Here is a 17,339-nt window from a genome sequence, read left to right as displayed (position 1 = left end):
CCCCCAACCCAGTAAAGAAAATTTAAGTCAATACTTTTATTATATTCAGTCAGTTCTAAATCTTCTGTACATGATTTCTGTTTTCATGAAATTCACACCTAGGGCGGCAACATCATTTTCTGTGTTAGAGGAACCAAGAACAAGCATAAATGGACTTTCAAGAGGACTTAGCAGAGGTGGTCAAAAACACAGCTCATGGGGCATATACAGAAGCAGCATAATTTGGATAAACTATGTACAATACAAACCATTCATACAAATTAAGCTCTAATATATAGAATTCAATACATTACATTTGCTATATTAATTGACAATGAACAAGTCTTATCCCCAAGAACCCACTGATCAGTCAGTTAATCCGAAATTTTGTCATTTCAGAAAAGGCCAGTCATCTAACCATCTACTCAGTAGCTGGTTAGGTTCGTTATTTCAAAAACCACTCTAATGATGACTAAGAACTGATCATCTTACACTATCTGAAAGTCTGTTATTAACAGGTTTTCTTGACTGACTGTAGAAGAAGCCAGCCTGTTTCCACCTCACCCATTAAAACTACCTCACATTTCTAACAGCACCACACTCACATTTGAATCTTTGTTGTCATCCTCAGGCTCTTGTTCTAATAACAATTCAAGGATAGTTTTTATTCTTTTTAAACAAGGAGCTAAGTTTTTCTTTTCATTATTCAGAATAAAACGCAGAGTGAAACTGGTACAGCAGGGGCAAACAGTCCATATACTATCAAGAGTTAATACACTGTATATTGAAATATGCTAAAAGAAAACAAGGTTATTAACGTTCAATTGGACTACAAGTGTGATGTTAAAATAACAACAAGAAAGAGTAGAGTTCAACAATGAATAATTCGTACTAGTACTAACCCAAGATGACCCAAAGGCCATTGCTTTCAACAAAATTCAGCTGGAATAAATCATAACTAAGTGATAAAATTCTAACTGGTAATCCAAGGTTACTTTTAAGCAGTTTACAATTTATATATAGCACATTTTGTAAGAACTGAAAGTTGCTCTTTGCTCTTTCAGAAGATTGAACAGGGGAATCATTTGAACATAGCTGATACTCTGGTATGGACATGTTAAAGGACAGAAGGGCTAACATACAAATGTCTCTGGCCTGGATAAAAGTCCTAGTCTGTTCTCCACTCGACCACTATGTAGTTTGTGAGTGTATGGAAATGTCAGCCAGAGGGAAAGTAGGGAGTGTCACTGTGGTAGTTGTAGTCTGGACACACTTTCTGCACCAGTTTGTAGTCGGTGCTGTAGAAGGAAATGAAGATGCAGATGACTTTGAATGGTTTGGAGCAAAGCCAGGAGACATGGCTCTGAGTTTGCTCCTGGTAACATGTCTTGGATGGGTCAAAGTTGCAGAGTGTGTTCTTGGCACCCTTCTCAACCTTCTCATATTCTATGCGACAGTTGAAGGACTTTGAGTCCTTGGCATCAATGACGGACTGCTGTGCTGCCACATCAAACTCAACTATCTTTGTTGGAGGGACCAAGCTAACAGACACATTGCCCTGCCCTGTGGAGTTGTGGCGAAAGTAGACACTGAAAGTGCCATTTCCATGATCCACAATCTTACCAGTGATTAGCAGGTTAAGTTTAACTGTCTTAATGTTAGAATGGAAGTCCCCCCAGCCAAACATCTTCTTAAACTTTCCTGTCTTGACCATAGGCCGTCGTTTAGCCCGTGGTCGTGAGTCCTGCAGGTCCGTGTAATTTCTCAGCCAATCCCAAAGATCCTGCTCCAAATAGGGCTCTGGAGTGTCATAGTGAAGATCCAAAGCTGTGCTGTTCTCCTTGCCTTGTAGAGTCTGTGATAGCATCCTACTGATGGACATTTCCTTATTACTTTGTGTCCATATATGCTTAAGCGTGGATTTCAGATTTCCTGATTTGACAATGTCTGTCTTTGAAGGATGAGCACTTGTAACCTGGGGAAGAGAGTAAAAAACATCCATTAGCTTAGAGTTTACATCAATATGAGGGGGCTTAATGCTACTTTAGGATCTAGATATCTATGAAATGAGCAAATTGCAAATGAGAAAACATTCCTTGCTGTCACCAGGTGCATATCTACACCAGTTAGTCACAACATTAAAAGTTTGAAAATTGAAAACGAGAAGAAAATATTAAAATTTAATGTTTTGTATTGAAACCTTGGACCCTGGTATTAATGTGGATGTTACTTTGACACACACCATCCAGAGAGTCCATACGCATCATAACACAACACCCAGAGGATCTTCTACAACACCGACCAGGGAAGCAGAAGAACATCATATGAAAAAGGCTATGAGTAAATGTGGTTATCCCAGCTGGACATTTGTCAGAACTGGTAAGAGACCTAAGGGTGCTCCAAGCGATCCAGGAGACAACTGCTGCCCAACCGAAAACCTTTATTGATCCCTTATGTGTCTGGAGTATCAGAACAGCTGAGATGCAGTTTCTCTAAATGCTGTGTCTCTATAGATTTCAAACCCCAAAAACCCTGTGTAAAAAGTTCACCACAAGGATCGTGTCCTACTGCCAAATACTTTGTATGCTCCCGTTTGTTAAAAATGCGTAAAATTATGTTTCTTGTGGCAACATTTTACAACTTGGCGCCATTAAAAAACAAAGAAACAAACAAAGAAACCCTAAATTGTCTAACCTAAAAGTAAGCTACACATTTCATTTTCTACACCCATGACACAACAGCCTATAGATACAGTAAGAATGCTAGATATTTGTGTCTCATTAAGTAAGACAAACCAAAATGAAGTCTGAACATGGTTTTTAAACATTGCTGCACAGCTCCTCCAACCTTCAAGCTGAATTAAAGTTTAATCTAACAAGTGAAATACCTATACAAACCATTTCTCTGTGCTGATAATAATGAAGTCAACAGTTTTCATAAGTGAGCACAATATGATAAAATGTATTCTTGTTTGTTTGTGTCTTTATTCATGGGTGGGACTCATCATGGGCTCCCGCCAATGGCCGAAAACACCAGCAATAATCAACGACCTCTTCCTGATGGTCTGTCAGGCAGTCATTAATTAAGGGAGTGGCTGAGGTCATTTTTTGCTGGATCAATGAATTACTTAGTTATGGACCTTGTGGCTCTGTGTGTTTTCCTCTGCTTCAGATTTCTTTTGATTCTGCATTTTGTGTGTTGGCCCAAAGATCAGTAAGTAGAAAATCAGTTTTCACTACCTGTCACTAGGCCCTGCTTCACAGCCTGTCTCATCACACAAAACCATCTAGGTTTTACACATACTGTTAAAATGAGAATGCATCTGCACGGTAAAGATGTCCTGTACTGTCCATCCATGTACTGTTCAACCCTTCTGCTTTAAAATGAGCTCTCATACTAAAACCTACTTGTCTATGTAAGTGTGCTTATGAATAAATTGACACTTTTTTTCAATTGGAAGAAACTTTTATTCCATCCATCCATTTTCTTGACCACATATTCAATTAAGGGCACAAGAAGACTGGACAGGGTGACAGCTAGGCCTGGGTATCGTCACTAATTCCTATAACTGATTCGATTCTGATTCACAAGGTCCCGATTTGATTCGATTCGATTTTGCATTAGAACCCTGCAGTAGATAAAAAACTGAAGAAAGGTTTTATTAGAGACATAGCTTTTGTAATTTGGCATACTTTGTAAAAATTTAAATTACACTGTACACAACAGTAGACTGGTGCGTAATAAGCAAACAAATAATGCAGAAAACAGATTTTATTTATGCTTGTTCAATGAATTTTGGTCGGAGAGTGATGAAACCTGCAGCTTCAGAATCTGTGAGATGTCAGCTTTTGCATAGATGCTGTTGGCGAACGGGGAGATCTGCGCTTTGTGTTTACATCTTTGTGTGGAATCTGCTTACCTGCTCTTTAATCATTTGCTGTTTTAGCTGTCTGGCAGTTGTTGAAACAGTTTTTTCAGCTTTAACCCTCTGGGGTCCAAGGTATAATTGGCCGTTTTTGACTACTTTTGATTTTACCTCTATATTTCACCTTTAAAAACTGTTTATTTTGCCTTGTTTGGTATCATTATTTTCAGCACAACTTCAAATATCTGAAATTTGTGTTGTTTTTTCATTTTGGCATACTATATTAGCACAATTGATCTAAATTCAGACAAAAAATTTAATATCCGAGTAGAAAAAAGTTATATTTTTTACTGTAAAACCCACAAACATGTTTAACGAATCATTTTCATAACTTGAAATGCAAATAGAAATTGTACATTTCTAAAAATTCTGCACATGTTTTGCAAACAACAAAGTTATATGGTACTATTCACCTAAAAATGCAGCCAAGGCCTCAGGCGTTTTTTATATAACCATTTAAATGTTTTTAAGCTGGGCATACACTGTGCAATATTTTCAGTCATGTTATTCAGCTTCTGCTCAAACTGCACGATTGACTCGCAGGAGTTAGAAGTTCATAGGTCACGATGCAGGGTCTCACACTATACGGCCCGAAGTTCTGATGCAACCTGAGTGCTCACACTGTGCGTCCATAACATGAAGCTTATAACACAAAATCTGTCGCTCGCTCTCCCTCTCTGTCTTTCACTGACACAGACACGCACACCACCACCATCAACTTTACTAAATTCCTAATGAAAAACATTGATCAGGCAGCTGTGATTGAGCAGCAATGTAAATCCAACTATTTTCACGGTTGTTGTGGTTGTGATAATTTTCTGAGGCCACGTCAAAAGGGTTCAGATGAGCTTGCCAAAGTTCTACAAGTTGTGCTTGTGTCCAGATCAAATGCTGCACTTCCGTGCTGCTCCGTCTTTTCACCTTCATTTCTGTGTTTGCGCGTGCGCAGTGTGAGACGCTGCGGTGACACCCTCATGACGGCCGACAGGATTTCAAACAGGTTTGATTTTCTTACAACCAAGCGACTGATGATTGGGAGCTGGTCATGAGGTGTTAATTGCTTCTCGTTACCCCACGTATACTACACGATGCCCGACACGCGATGAAGGCGAAACTTGGGCCGATCACCAAAACGGTCGCACGACTAAAAAATCGGCTCAAAATGAGCCAAAAATCGCACAGTGTAAGCCCAGCATTACAGAACAATCAGGTGTTCTGCATAAAATAAGAAGGCACGCAAATTATTTGTGCCAGTCCAAGAAAGTAGTTTGTGTTCAGTATAAGACAGAGGAGAACACCACAGGCCTAAACCCTTCAGGTCTGACAGCAGGAGGTGTATCAGTCCTGTTTTCCATGTGGGAAGAGCGTTTACACTAGAATTTGCCTTTGGTGGTTTTTTTGGAGCAAATGTGACATTCAGCAGTATAACTGACACACAATACAAAACAATAACTACACAACACACTAACTATGGCCTCCAAACACACTAAACGTCACTAATGTCTCACATATGAAAACTTGCTCTCTCTCTTTCTTTCGCTTGCCCGCTTTCCATTGCGGGTGTCACTCCTAAAAATTCCCCTTCTCCCTAAACAACCAAGTGCCACATGTTGCCATATCATTTTTTTGATTGGCCAACATGGTAAACTTTAACACCAATAGGGAAGGGGTGTTTTTTCTTTTTCTTTTTTCACTTGCAAGTGGAGAGTGTTTGCTAGCGCTGTCCGTAGAAAACCTCGTTTTTACCGTGCTTCCCGTTCTTCCCGCTGTAAACACCACTGTTTTGTTCAGAAAAAAACATTGAGTGTATTTTTTATCATAACTCTGGTTTTACGTGGCCCATCGACACAATTCAAAAAGTGGTATATAGTTTAAAGTTCGCACTTTCGACGCAAGTTGAAATGGAGACTCTGAGTCGCTGCATCTTGTAGCTGTGTCGTCTTAAATTGGTCATGTGATTTTGGCGCGCCAGCACGTCCGTCGACCCCAGAGGGTTAACCTGAAATTCTGGCGTTTCTACCAAAATACATTTTTATTTAAAAATCGATTCAGGATTTAATGAATTGATATCACATTATTCAAACTAAAATTGGGAAATTGATTTTTTAAACCTAGCCCTAGTGACAGCTGACAGCTTTTTTAATGATATCTTACTAACTGCTGACTGGGAATTCTGTCGTACTTGTGCTTGTGGATCTCACAGCAGCTTTTGATACAGTAGATCACAACATTTTAATTTCTCGCCAGAGGCACTGCCTTGGAGTGGTTCAAGTCATACCTGTCTGACAGAAGTTTCTCTGTCTCACTTGGTAAATTTTATTGATCTTCCGCCCCCCTCCCATGTGGTGTACCTCAAGGATCCATCCTTGGGCCCCTTCTTTTTAGTATTTATCTACTTCCCCTTGGCCATATTATTAAAAAGCATAAAGTCTCATTTCATTTTTATGCGGATGACTATCAAATTTATCTACCCTGAAACACAATGACCCTAATCCCCTCAGGCCTATTTTAGAATGTCTTAAGGATATCAGAGCATGGCTGGCTCTGAATTTTTTAAATTTTAATGAAAAGAAGACTGCGGTCATTATGTTTGGGCTGAGTGGACCTGGTGTCCCACCATCTGACTTGGGTCCACTTACATCCATCCCCCAACACTCGAAATGTTTAAATCACTTTTAAAAACACACTTTTTTTTTTCAAAGGCTTTTTAGGAGTAGTACCAGAGTCAGCTTGTAGTCAGTTTTAGTCAGCTGTTTGTCACTCTTAATCTTTTTATTTTGTTAATTTTATTCATTGTATCTTATTGTCTATTTTACTCATGTTTTAATATTTAATATATATACTGATTTATTTTTATATTCTTTTTCATTTATATATTTATTTTATTGTTATTTATATTTATTTCATTGTCTGCTTAATGTATGGTTTTTAACTGCTATCTCTGTTTTATTATTGGAAAGCACTTTGGTCAACTCTGTTGTTTTTAAAAGTGCTATATAAATAAAGTTGGATTGGATTGGATTGGAGCTGATGTACACCCCAGAGAGACTGCCAGTCTATCACAGGGCTAGCATAGAGAGACGGGCTATTAATGCTCACAATAACACCTATAGCAAATTAAGATTCATCCAGCTACCCTAACATAAATGTGGACCATGGAGAACGCTAGAGTACCCAAAGTGAAACCATGGGGACAGAAATAATATGCAAATTCTACACGGGAAGTCTGTGTTCATTTTTTTTTAAGAACTTTTATTCTTTTTTGAAAATCAAACATTTTGAAAAACACATCTCACAAGTTGATATAGTATTCAATTCAATTCAACTCTCTTTAACGCAATAACAATTTTATTTTATTTATTTAGTGCCAAATCAAAACAACAGTCACTTCATGGTGCTTTATACTGTAAGGTAAAGACCCTACAAAAGAAGTAGTAAGTAATTAATAAATAATATTCAGCATCTTGCTATTAAAGAAAGTTATGGCTATGCCAATAATGTTTGTATAAAATCCTACAATGTGGCTGAATTAAAGCAATTCTGCAAAGAATAAGCCAAAATTCCTCAACAGTAATGCAAAAGATTAATTATCTACAACCATCTTCTTCATCAAGCAGTTGATTGTAGTTTTTGCTGCAAAGGGTTGGATAAGCAATGTTTAAGTTTAGGGAACAGTTACTTTTGACATGGGGCCAGGTAGGTTTGGAAATTTTTTTCCACTGAGTAAGTGAAATCATTATTTAAAAGGTTTTTATTTACTTGTCTTTGTCTAATTTCAAATTTGTTTGATGATCTGAAACGTAAGCTTGACAAATATGTAAGCAATAAAAATAAATAAGTGCCCAGAAAATATCCTGAAGAGTTTAGATACTTTTACAGAACTGTATCTTAGTGTAAATGTGAATGTAGTTTAGTTGTATGGATATAAGATTTGTATTGGACAGAGCTGTAATTTAACCCTAATGATAACTTGAATTAACGGCAGTAGCAATTATTGCAAAATTGCTGGAATCAGTCAGTCATATGTTCCTCTAAATACCTTTTTCAGCTTCTAAAGGTTCTAGAACTGTAATATTCTTATAATTAGATAGATAAATAGATAATATTCTTTTAAATAGATTGACACAAAACACTGAAAACCAGTATATGCACTTCTTGAGTCCTTTGAGTATTTTCCCCTCTTTTATTCAGACATGCAATCAAGGATCATCATTTAATTCTTATAAGATATACAATTAATAGTAGTCATTAATTAACTTTTACCCCCCAAAAATTAATAGTTAATGCAAACTTAAAAACATGAAGAGATCGTCCTCCTCTGTTTGTTTGTTTTTTCTGCCTGCTTACAAGATGAAGACTGTTGCATATCATGCCAAATTGCAAATAATCAACATAAAAGCAAAGCTTTGAATAAAAAGAGACTCAAAAAGTCCTAGCTATGAAAAGACATGCATTGTTTCCAGATCTAACTTAGTAAATAGCATCTCACGAATAACATAAGACATATAGAACTTGCATTTGGCCTTGATATAGCTGTTGTATTGTATAGTTTAAGAGAAAACGGTTAGACCAATGTAATGAGCTGTTAAAATGGTGTTACATGAATAGCATGGTAATTGTTTTATTTGTTTGTCTAGCTCTTATGTTGGTTCGTTGTCTGATACACGGCAAGGAGTAATAAAAGTCATTCAACAACCATCAGTTCTGGCCTTCTCAGTTCGACTGGATGCTACAAACATTTTTACCCCATAGGGTTTAATACAGTGGCTTGCAAAAGTGTGTGGTGTGCATAATTATTCAGCCCCCTGAGTCAATACTTTGTAGAACCACCTTTTGCTGCAATTACAGCTGCCAGTCTTTTAGGGTATGTCTCTACCAGCTTTGCACATCTACAGACTGAAATCCTTGCCCATTCTTCTTTGCAGAACAGCTCCAGCTCAGTCAGATTAGATGGACAGCGTTTGTGAACAGCAGTTTTCAGATCTTGCCACAGATTCTGGATTGGATTTAGATCTGGACTTTGACTGGGCCATTCTAACACATGGATATGTTTTGTTTTAAACCATTCCATTGTTGCCCTGGCTTTATGTTTAGGGTGGTTGTCCTGCTGGAAGGTGAACCTCCGCCCCAGTCTCAAGTCTTTTGCAGACTCCAAGAGGTTTTCTTCCAAGATTGCCCTGTATTTGGCTCCATCCATCTCCCCATCAACTCTGACCAGCTTCCCTCTCCCTGCTGAAGAGAAGCACCCCCAGAGCATGATGCTGCCTCCACCATATTTGACAGTGGGGATGGTGTGGTGTGGTCTTTCACGTGGAATTCCAATAAAATTGATTCATGTTTGTGGCTGTAATGTGAAAAAATGTGGGAAAGTTCAAGGGGGGCGAATACTTTTGCAAGCCACTGTATGTCAGCAGATCCTTTGCAGTTATAGCAACTCTTTTTGGAAGGCTTTCCACAAGGTTTAGGAGTGTGTTTATGGGAAATTTTGACCATTCTTCCAGAAGTACATTTGAGAGGTCTGACACTGACGTTGGACAGGAAGGCCTGGCTCTAATTCAAGAGTAACAAATTCTTTCACCCAGCTAAATGAAGAGCTTTTAAATTAGTGAGACACTATTTCCTCTCCAGTTTATGGGTTATTAGATTAGATTAGATTAGATTAGATTAGATTAGATAAACCTTTATTAGTCCCACACTTGGGAAATTTGTTTTGTCACAGCAGAAAGTGTGCAGTGCAAAGTTACAGTAGCAACCCCCCCCCCAAAACCCAATGGAATAGGATAAGATAATAAGTATAAGATACCATATACTGCTTTAACCTACACATTTGGGGTTATATCAGGAAATCAAGTCCTTCTGATTTGAGGATTTCTTTTTCAGAGGAGCCACAGACTCGAAATGATCAGAAAAAAGTGTCTTTTCAGGAAGAAATTGCTAAATGTTCAGTCTCTATGCCATATGTCAGAATGAGATCCAGAGTGTGATCAAAGTGGTGGGTGGGCTGTTTTATACTTTGAGAGAAGCCAGTTGAGTCTAATAGATTATATGATGTGTAGACACTATGCTAATGTTAAAATCACCTTCTATAATTATTTTATCTGAACTGAGCCCAAAATCAGATTACAAAAGTCTGAGAAATCAGAAACAATCTCTTAAGTAAGGTGGGCAAGGCTAAGAAATAGTCTTTCAAATCAGTTAAAACTTTCTCTGGGTTTATGGTTCATTAATAAGCTAAAACCAGCCTGGATTTCAAGGATTCTAACAGTTGGTATAACATAGTCAGCCTGGTGTTTGTGTAAGGAAAAGTAAATCAGTATGTTGATCATGAAATGAATGAAACATGAAATAATTTACCAACAGGGACTTAGAAGGCAGAGACCTAATGTTTAATAATCCAAATTTACCTGTATTACACCTTGGTGCAGTTGAGGATACTATATTGTTCTTTATTTGTGAATTTATATGATTTCCTTTTTTGGTCTGGAAGCATACACAGTCTCTGTGGAGATGGGGTTTTGGGGATTGACTAGAGGAGAGGAAGTGCAAAAAAGTTCTGTTTCGTGGTCCCAACTATAGTCACATTTTTGAGGGTTTCATAAATTTGTCCAGATTACTAGAAATAAAAGTTTGTTTATGCTTAGTCAGCAATTTCAGGGTTTTTTCAATGCTGCAAGCGCTAGTATTAAGGTTGCTGCTGTGTCTAACTTCATGTTTCTCAAAACATTTGTTATTGTTTGTTTTGTCCAGTGGATATGTGGTGCATGCATTTTTAGAGAACAGGAAGAGGTATGTAAGGATGCTCTTTGTGGACTACTAGCTCAGCATCCAACACCATAATACCAGACATCCTTACCAGCAAATGTGACCACCTCCACATTCCCCCCTGCCACCTGCTCCTGGATCAAGGACTTCCTGCATTCTCAGTCCACTATTCTATGCCCTGTACACCTATGACTTTACACCAATCCACCAAATGAACATCATCGTCAAGTATGCTGATGACACAACAATGGTTGGGCTCATCTGTGATGGAGATGAAAAAGCGTACAGGGCGGACGTAGAGAATTTGTCCCGTTGGTGCTCAGAAAACATCCTGAAGCTGAAGGTATTTAAACAAAAGGACTTCAGGAGTCACCGACAGTTCAATTCAATTCAATTCCATTTTAACAGCGCCAAATCACAACAACAGTCTCCTCAAGGTGCTTTATATTGTAAGGTAGACCCTACAATAACGCGGGACCCTGTAACATACACACACACTCTTGAAAGTGAGAGGAACAGTTTATTAGTGGCAATACAACTGCGGTTTCGGCCGTGGTTGATGCAGGACACAGACACTGCTCACTCCTCACTCCATGCCACACACCTACCACTACCAAACAGAACAGACACACCATCAATTAGACTGTCCAGCAAACCTGTTCTCCCCACCTGCACACTCACTGCGTCACTCTTCCGCTGCAGCAGGCCAGAGACCACACCTCTGCCACAAATACATACAGAGAAAAATCCAACAATCATATGACCCCTATGAGTAAGCACTTTGGTGACAGTGGAAAGGAAAAACTCCCTTTTAACAGGAAGAAACCTATGGCCATCAGGGAGGGGCGGCCATCTGCCGACCAGCTGGGGGAGAGGGAAGTGGAAACAGGACCACTCCCCTCTCATCAGAAATGGAGAACCGGTGGAATCTGTCTCCACCTAAAGGTTTCACCTCCACTGATCTCACCTGGACCCACAACACCAACGCCCTGGTAAAGAACGCCCAACAGCGGCTCCATTTCCTCCATATCCTGAGGAGGAATAACATGGAACATAAGCTGCTGCTAGCCTTCTACTGCTCCTCAGTAGAAGTGTCTGGTACACAGAGGCCACTGCTGACAACAGGAAGGCTGTGTAGAGGGGAAGACCAGGGCCATCACAGGTGACTCCAGGCACCCCGCCCACAACCTGTTTGACCCACTGACCCACTTTCTGTACACTACTTCCAAGCACTTTGCAAATTGTTCTGTAATGTGTGCCTTTGTCTTATTTTTGTATATATTTCTCCTGTTTTATACAACTTATCATATTTCTTCAGTTTGTGATTTATTCCTTCTGTCTACTATTTGCAGCATTATATAGTATTGCAGTATCATAAGAAGATATAGCATACATTTTCACTGCTATGCAGATGACACCCAACTTTATCTATCCATGAAGCCAGATAATACACACCAATTAGTTAAAATGCATTTTCTGCATTTTAATTTTCTGCTTCTTAATTCAGATAAAACTGAGGTTATTGTACTCGGCCCTGAAAATCTTAGAAATATGGTATCTAAGCAGATTCTTACTCTGGATGGCATTACCTTGGCCTCCAGTAACACTGTGAGGAACCTTGGAGTCATTTTTGACCAGGATATGTCCTTCAATGCACATACACTGAACAAAAATATAAACGCAACACTTTTGTTTTTGCTCCCATTTTTCATGAGCTGAACTGAAACATCTGAAACATTTTCTACATACACAAATCTCAAATATTGTTCACAAATCTGTCTACATGTGTGCTAGTGAGCACTTCTCCTTTGCCGAAATAATCCATCCCACCTCACAGGTGTGGCATATCAAGGGGCTGATTAGACAGCATGAATATTGCACAGGTGTGCCTTAGACTGCCCACAATAAAACACCACTCTGAAACGTGCAGTTTGATCAAACAGCACAATGCCACCGATGTCGCAACCTTTGAGGGAGCGTGCAATTAGCATGCTGTCTGCAGGAATGTCTACCAGAGCTGTTGCCCATGAAATGAATGTTCATTTCTCTAGCATAAGCCGTCTCTAAAGGCGTTTCAGAGAATTTGGCAGTACATCCAACTGGCCTCACAACCGCAGACCACGTGTAACCACACCAGCCCAGGACCTTCACATCCAGCATGTTCACCTCCAGGATCGCCTGAGACCAGCCACCCGGACAGCTGTAGCAACAATCGGTTTGCATAACCAAGGAATTTCTGCACAAACTGTCAGAAACCATCTCAGGGAAGCTCATCTGCATGCTAGTCGTCCTCATCGGGGTCTGGACCTGACTGCAGTTCGTCGTCGTAACCGACTTGAGTGGGCAAACACTCACATTCGGTGGCGTTTGGCACGTTGGAGAGGCGTTCTGTTCACAGATGAGTCCCGCGTTTCACTGTTTAGGGCAGATGGTAGACAGCGTGTGTGGCGTCATGTGGGTGAGCGGTTTGCTGATGTCAATGTTGTGGATTGAGTGGCACATGGTGGCGGTGGGGATCTGGTATGGGCAGGCGTATGTTATGGACAACAAACTCAGGTGCATTTTAGTGATGGCATTTTGAATGCACAGAGGTACCGTGACAAGATCCTGATGCCCATTGTTGTGCCATTCATCCACGACCATCACCTCATGTTGCAGCATGATAACGCACGGCCCCATATTGCAAGGATCTGTACACAATTCCTGGAAGCTGAAAACATCCCAGTTCTTGCATGGCCAGCATACTCACCAGACATGTCACCCATTGAGCATGTTTGGGATGCTCTGGATCGGCGTATACGACAGCGTGTTCCAGTTCCTGCCAATATTCAGCAACTTTGGACAGCTATTGAAGAGGAGTGGACCAACATTCCACAGGGCATGATCAACAACCTGATCAACTCTATGCGACGAAGATGTGTTGCCCTGCGTGAGGCAAATGGTGGCCACACCAGATACTGACTGGTTTTCTGCCCCTCCACACCCCCATAAAGCAAAACTGTGCACATTTCAGAGTGGCCTTTTATTGTGGGCAGTCTAAGGACCCACCTGTACATTATTTATGCTGTCTAATCAGCCCCTTGATATGCCACACCTGTGAGGTTTGATGAATTATCTTGGTAAAGGAAAAGTGCTCACTAACACAGATTTATAAAGATTTGAGAACAATATTTGAGAGTCATAGAAATGTCCTCTCTCAGAGTGATGCTGAAAAACTAGTTTGCGCATTTATTACTTCTAGGCTGGACCGCTGTAATTCATTATGTCTTTTGTGTTGGTAGAAAATGTTTCAGATGTTTGAGTTCAGCTCATGAAAAATGGGAGCAAAAACAAAAGTGTTGCGCTTATATTTTTGTTCAGTGTATGTGCATTGAAGAACATTCAGGATGTCCTAAAACTTCCTGAAAAGCCTTCAGTTAATCCAAAATGCTGCAGCAAGAGTACTGACAGGGACTAGGAAGAGAGAACATATTTCTCCTGTTTTGGCTTCCCTTCATTGGCTTCCTGTTAAATCCAGAATTGAATTCAAAATCCTGCTCCTCACATACAAGGTCTTAAATAATCAGGCCCCATCTTATCTTAATGACCTTGTAGTACCATATCACCCTATTAGAGCACTTCGCTCTCGCACTGCAGGCCTACTTGTTGTTCCTAGAGTGTTTAAAAGTAGAATGGGAGGCAGAGCCTTCAGTTTTCAGGCCCCTCTTCTGTGGAACCAGCTTCCAGTTTGGATTCAGGAGACAGACACTATCTCTACTTTCAAGATTAGGCTTCAAACTTTCCTTTTTGCTAAAGCATATAGTTAGGGCTGGACCAGGTGACCCTGAATCCTCCCTTAGTTATGCTGCTGGGGGATACCCATGATGCATTGGGTTTTCCCCTTTCAGTCACCTTTTTCACACACTATGTGTTAATAGACCTCTCTGCATCGAATCGTACTTGTTATTAACCTCTGGCTCCCTTCCACAGCATGTCTTCTATCCTGTCTTCCTTCTCTCACCCCAACCGGTCAGCAGATGGCCCCGCCCCTCCCTGAGCCTGGTTCTACCGGACGTTTCTTCCTGCTAAAAGGGACTTTTTCTTTTCCACTGTTGCCAAAGTGCTTGCTAATAGGGGGTCATTTGATTGTTCAGTTTTTCTCTGTATGTATTATTGTAAGGTCTACCTTACAATATAAAGCGCCTTGTTATTTGGCGCTGGATGAATGAAATTGAATTGAAATATTTATATTTTAATCCAGCACAGTTGGTGTGGAGCACCCAATTTTGTTGTACATATAGAAAAACAATTAAAGGTTATTCTATTCTATTCTATTCGATTCTATTTGTGCATGTATCACTGTAAAACATTATCCAACATGTATCTGGCTGGTGGTAGGGCAACTGTTTTCAGAAGTTACATTGATATTACATTTAATACTCCAAAGAAACAAGCTGAAGATCCCATATCTCATAACAAATCTTACATCTGCACACTTAAAGACTTTGTAGGACTCTGTTTCAGTCTTGTAACATGCAGAGTCTTGTTTTGATACTTGTATTATTGTATTAATTTATCAGTACTGATTAATTCTGATCAGAATATAATCAGGCATAGGTTTAATCAGTATAATAGATAAAAAAAATGTATTTTATGAGATGATTCTGATGACAGGCCTCTTGCTTAGTGGCCTTCTTGGGCTAAAAGCCTTGGAGGCTATGTGTGTGTATGTGTGAATGATGAAAGGGGGAGTGAGTGAGCCACTACAGAGACACTAATCTATAAGAATCTCTGACTTTAACATGTATGATTAAAAACAAACAATTTATATTGAGAATAGAGTGACTGACAAACAAGGTTTCTCCAGCCTTGGTGATGCTGTTCGCATATTGTTCCCCTGCCACCGAGAGTACACGTTGGATGGTTCTGTGGAGAACAGCTGATTTATTCTCCTGCCTTCTATTTCTTTGGTATAACTCTTCAAGCAGCTGGCCATGGCTGTGAGTCTTTGGTTGTCGGTTTCCAAGTCCTCAGGTATGGACAACTTGCTATACTTCGTAGGCACCTTCTTCATCGGATCAGCTAACTTCCCTCCATGCTGCCTTGATCTTGGCCTGTAATCTCCTTTTCCACGGAGGGTACTGTTCCTTGCTGCTGTTCATTTTTTTAGCCAAGCATCTCACTAATCACTACTGCCATGGTTTCTCTCTCTCTTGCTCTCTCTCTCTCTGATAGTGAGAGAAAGAGAAAGACAGGATGATAGGGTGTGGCTGGACATTGGATGATGAAACATCAACAACTGTGATTGGATTTGGATGTCACAATGGGCGATGCTAGATGTCTTCTCAGGAAATGTGAAGTCCAGAAAGAGATGGGAAAATGAGCAGGACAAGACTCAGCAGTCCATCTGCATCTTAAGGATAAAGGTCACTCTTTCGAGGATGCCAATGTTCACATTTTGGACAGAGAGGACAGATGGTTTGAAAGAGGAGTGAAAGAGGCCATCTATGTCCACTGTGAGCGACCATCTTTGAACAGAGGCGGTGGTTTACGACACCAACTGTCTGCCATCTATAATCCAGTTTTGAGTTCCCTCCCCAGATGCCTTAACGCCCACTCACATCCTGGGCCATTTGACCTCAGGAATTCACATGACAAGGTGGGGCCATGTTTCACAATGGGCTCACCCGAAACCCTGGCTGATTAGGTCCCACACCCGCTTTCACACCTTGGCGCATGTGATTAGAGGATCACCAGGGGGTCCTTTGTCCCTCTTTGGGGGGATACTCCCACTGGGTTTAAATCTGGGACTCTCGGCCATTTGACCTTAGAACTGAAGAAGCTTCTCGGATGAGAGGTGAAACGTCTTCAAGCAACTTAAAGAAGTCCAGACGCTTTTCTTTGCAAACTCCTTTGATAGACTTTAATGTTATTTTGATACAAATATGTTTATGTTATATGCTTGGGATAAAAGTGAGCTATACTCACTAGCCCCTTTATTAGATACAGTTCCTAGTACCAGATTGGATCTCCTTTTGCCTTCAGAACTCCTTTAATCTTCAATTTCATGGATTCAATAAGATGCTGGAAACAACTGAGATTTTGTTCTATATTCATATGGTAGCATCACAGAGTTGCTCCAGTTTAATGTGAATTTCCCATTCCACCACATCTGAGAGCTGCTCAATCAGATTGAGAACTGCTGACTGTGAAGGCCATTTCAGTACAGTGAACTCTGTGTAGTCTTAAATGGATATGGACATGGTAAGCAACAATACTCTCTTAGGCTGTGGCATTTATGATTAATTCCCTATCTCATCTTAAAGACCTCATATTACCTTATTACAGTATTTAAAAATAGAATGAAAGGCAGAGTCTTCACCTTTCAGGCACCTGTTCTATGGAAGCAGCTCCCAGTTTAAATTCAGGAGACAGGAACTATCTCTACTTTTAAGATTAGGCTTAAAACTTTCCTTTTTGCTAAAGCATATAGTTAGGGCTGGATCAGGTGACCCTGATTCCTCCCTTAGCAACCTAGACCTGCAATAGGTCTAGGTTGCTGGGGGCTTCCCATGTTGATGATTTATTCTTTATTCACCTTTTTTCACACACTGTTTGTTTATATGCCACTCTGCATTTAATCACTACCTGTTATTAATCTCTAGTTCTCTTCCACTCTTCCTTTGTTTGTCAT

The 17,339-nt window shown here is 40.1% G+C and overlaps 1 protein-coding gene across 1 annotated transcript in view; it reads right to left on the bottom strand.

The window, feature by feature from the left end:
• Window positions 1–979: 979 nt before the first annotated feature.
• nxph1 (neurexophilin 1) overlaps window positions 980–17,339 on the bottom strand; it is an 81,417-nt gene continuing 65,057 nt past the window's right edge. Inside the window, exon 2 of the mRNA XM_031733922.2 lies at window positions 980–1,954. Within this exon, the coding sequence (XP_031589782.1) occupies window positions 1,199–1,954 (756 nt within the window). The 3' untranslated portion in view covers window positions 980–1,198. The remainder of the gene's footprint in view (window positions 1,955–17,339) is intronic.

The sequence above is a fragment of the Oreochromis aureus genome, linkage group 22, assembly GCF_013358895.1.
Source record: "Oreochromis aureus strain Israel breed Guangdong linkage group 22, ZZ_aureus, whole genome shotgun sequence".
NCBI classification, from domain to species: Eukaryota; Metazoa; Chordata; class Actinopteri; order Cichliformes; family Cichlidae; genus Oreochromis; species Oreochromis aureus.
Note: the sequence above shows the minus strand (reverse complement) of the source record. Positions and strands in the feature narration are given on the sequence as shown.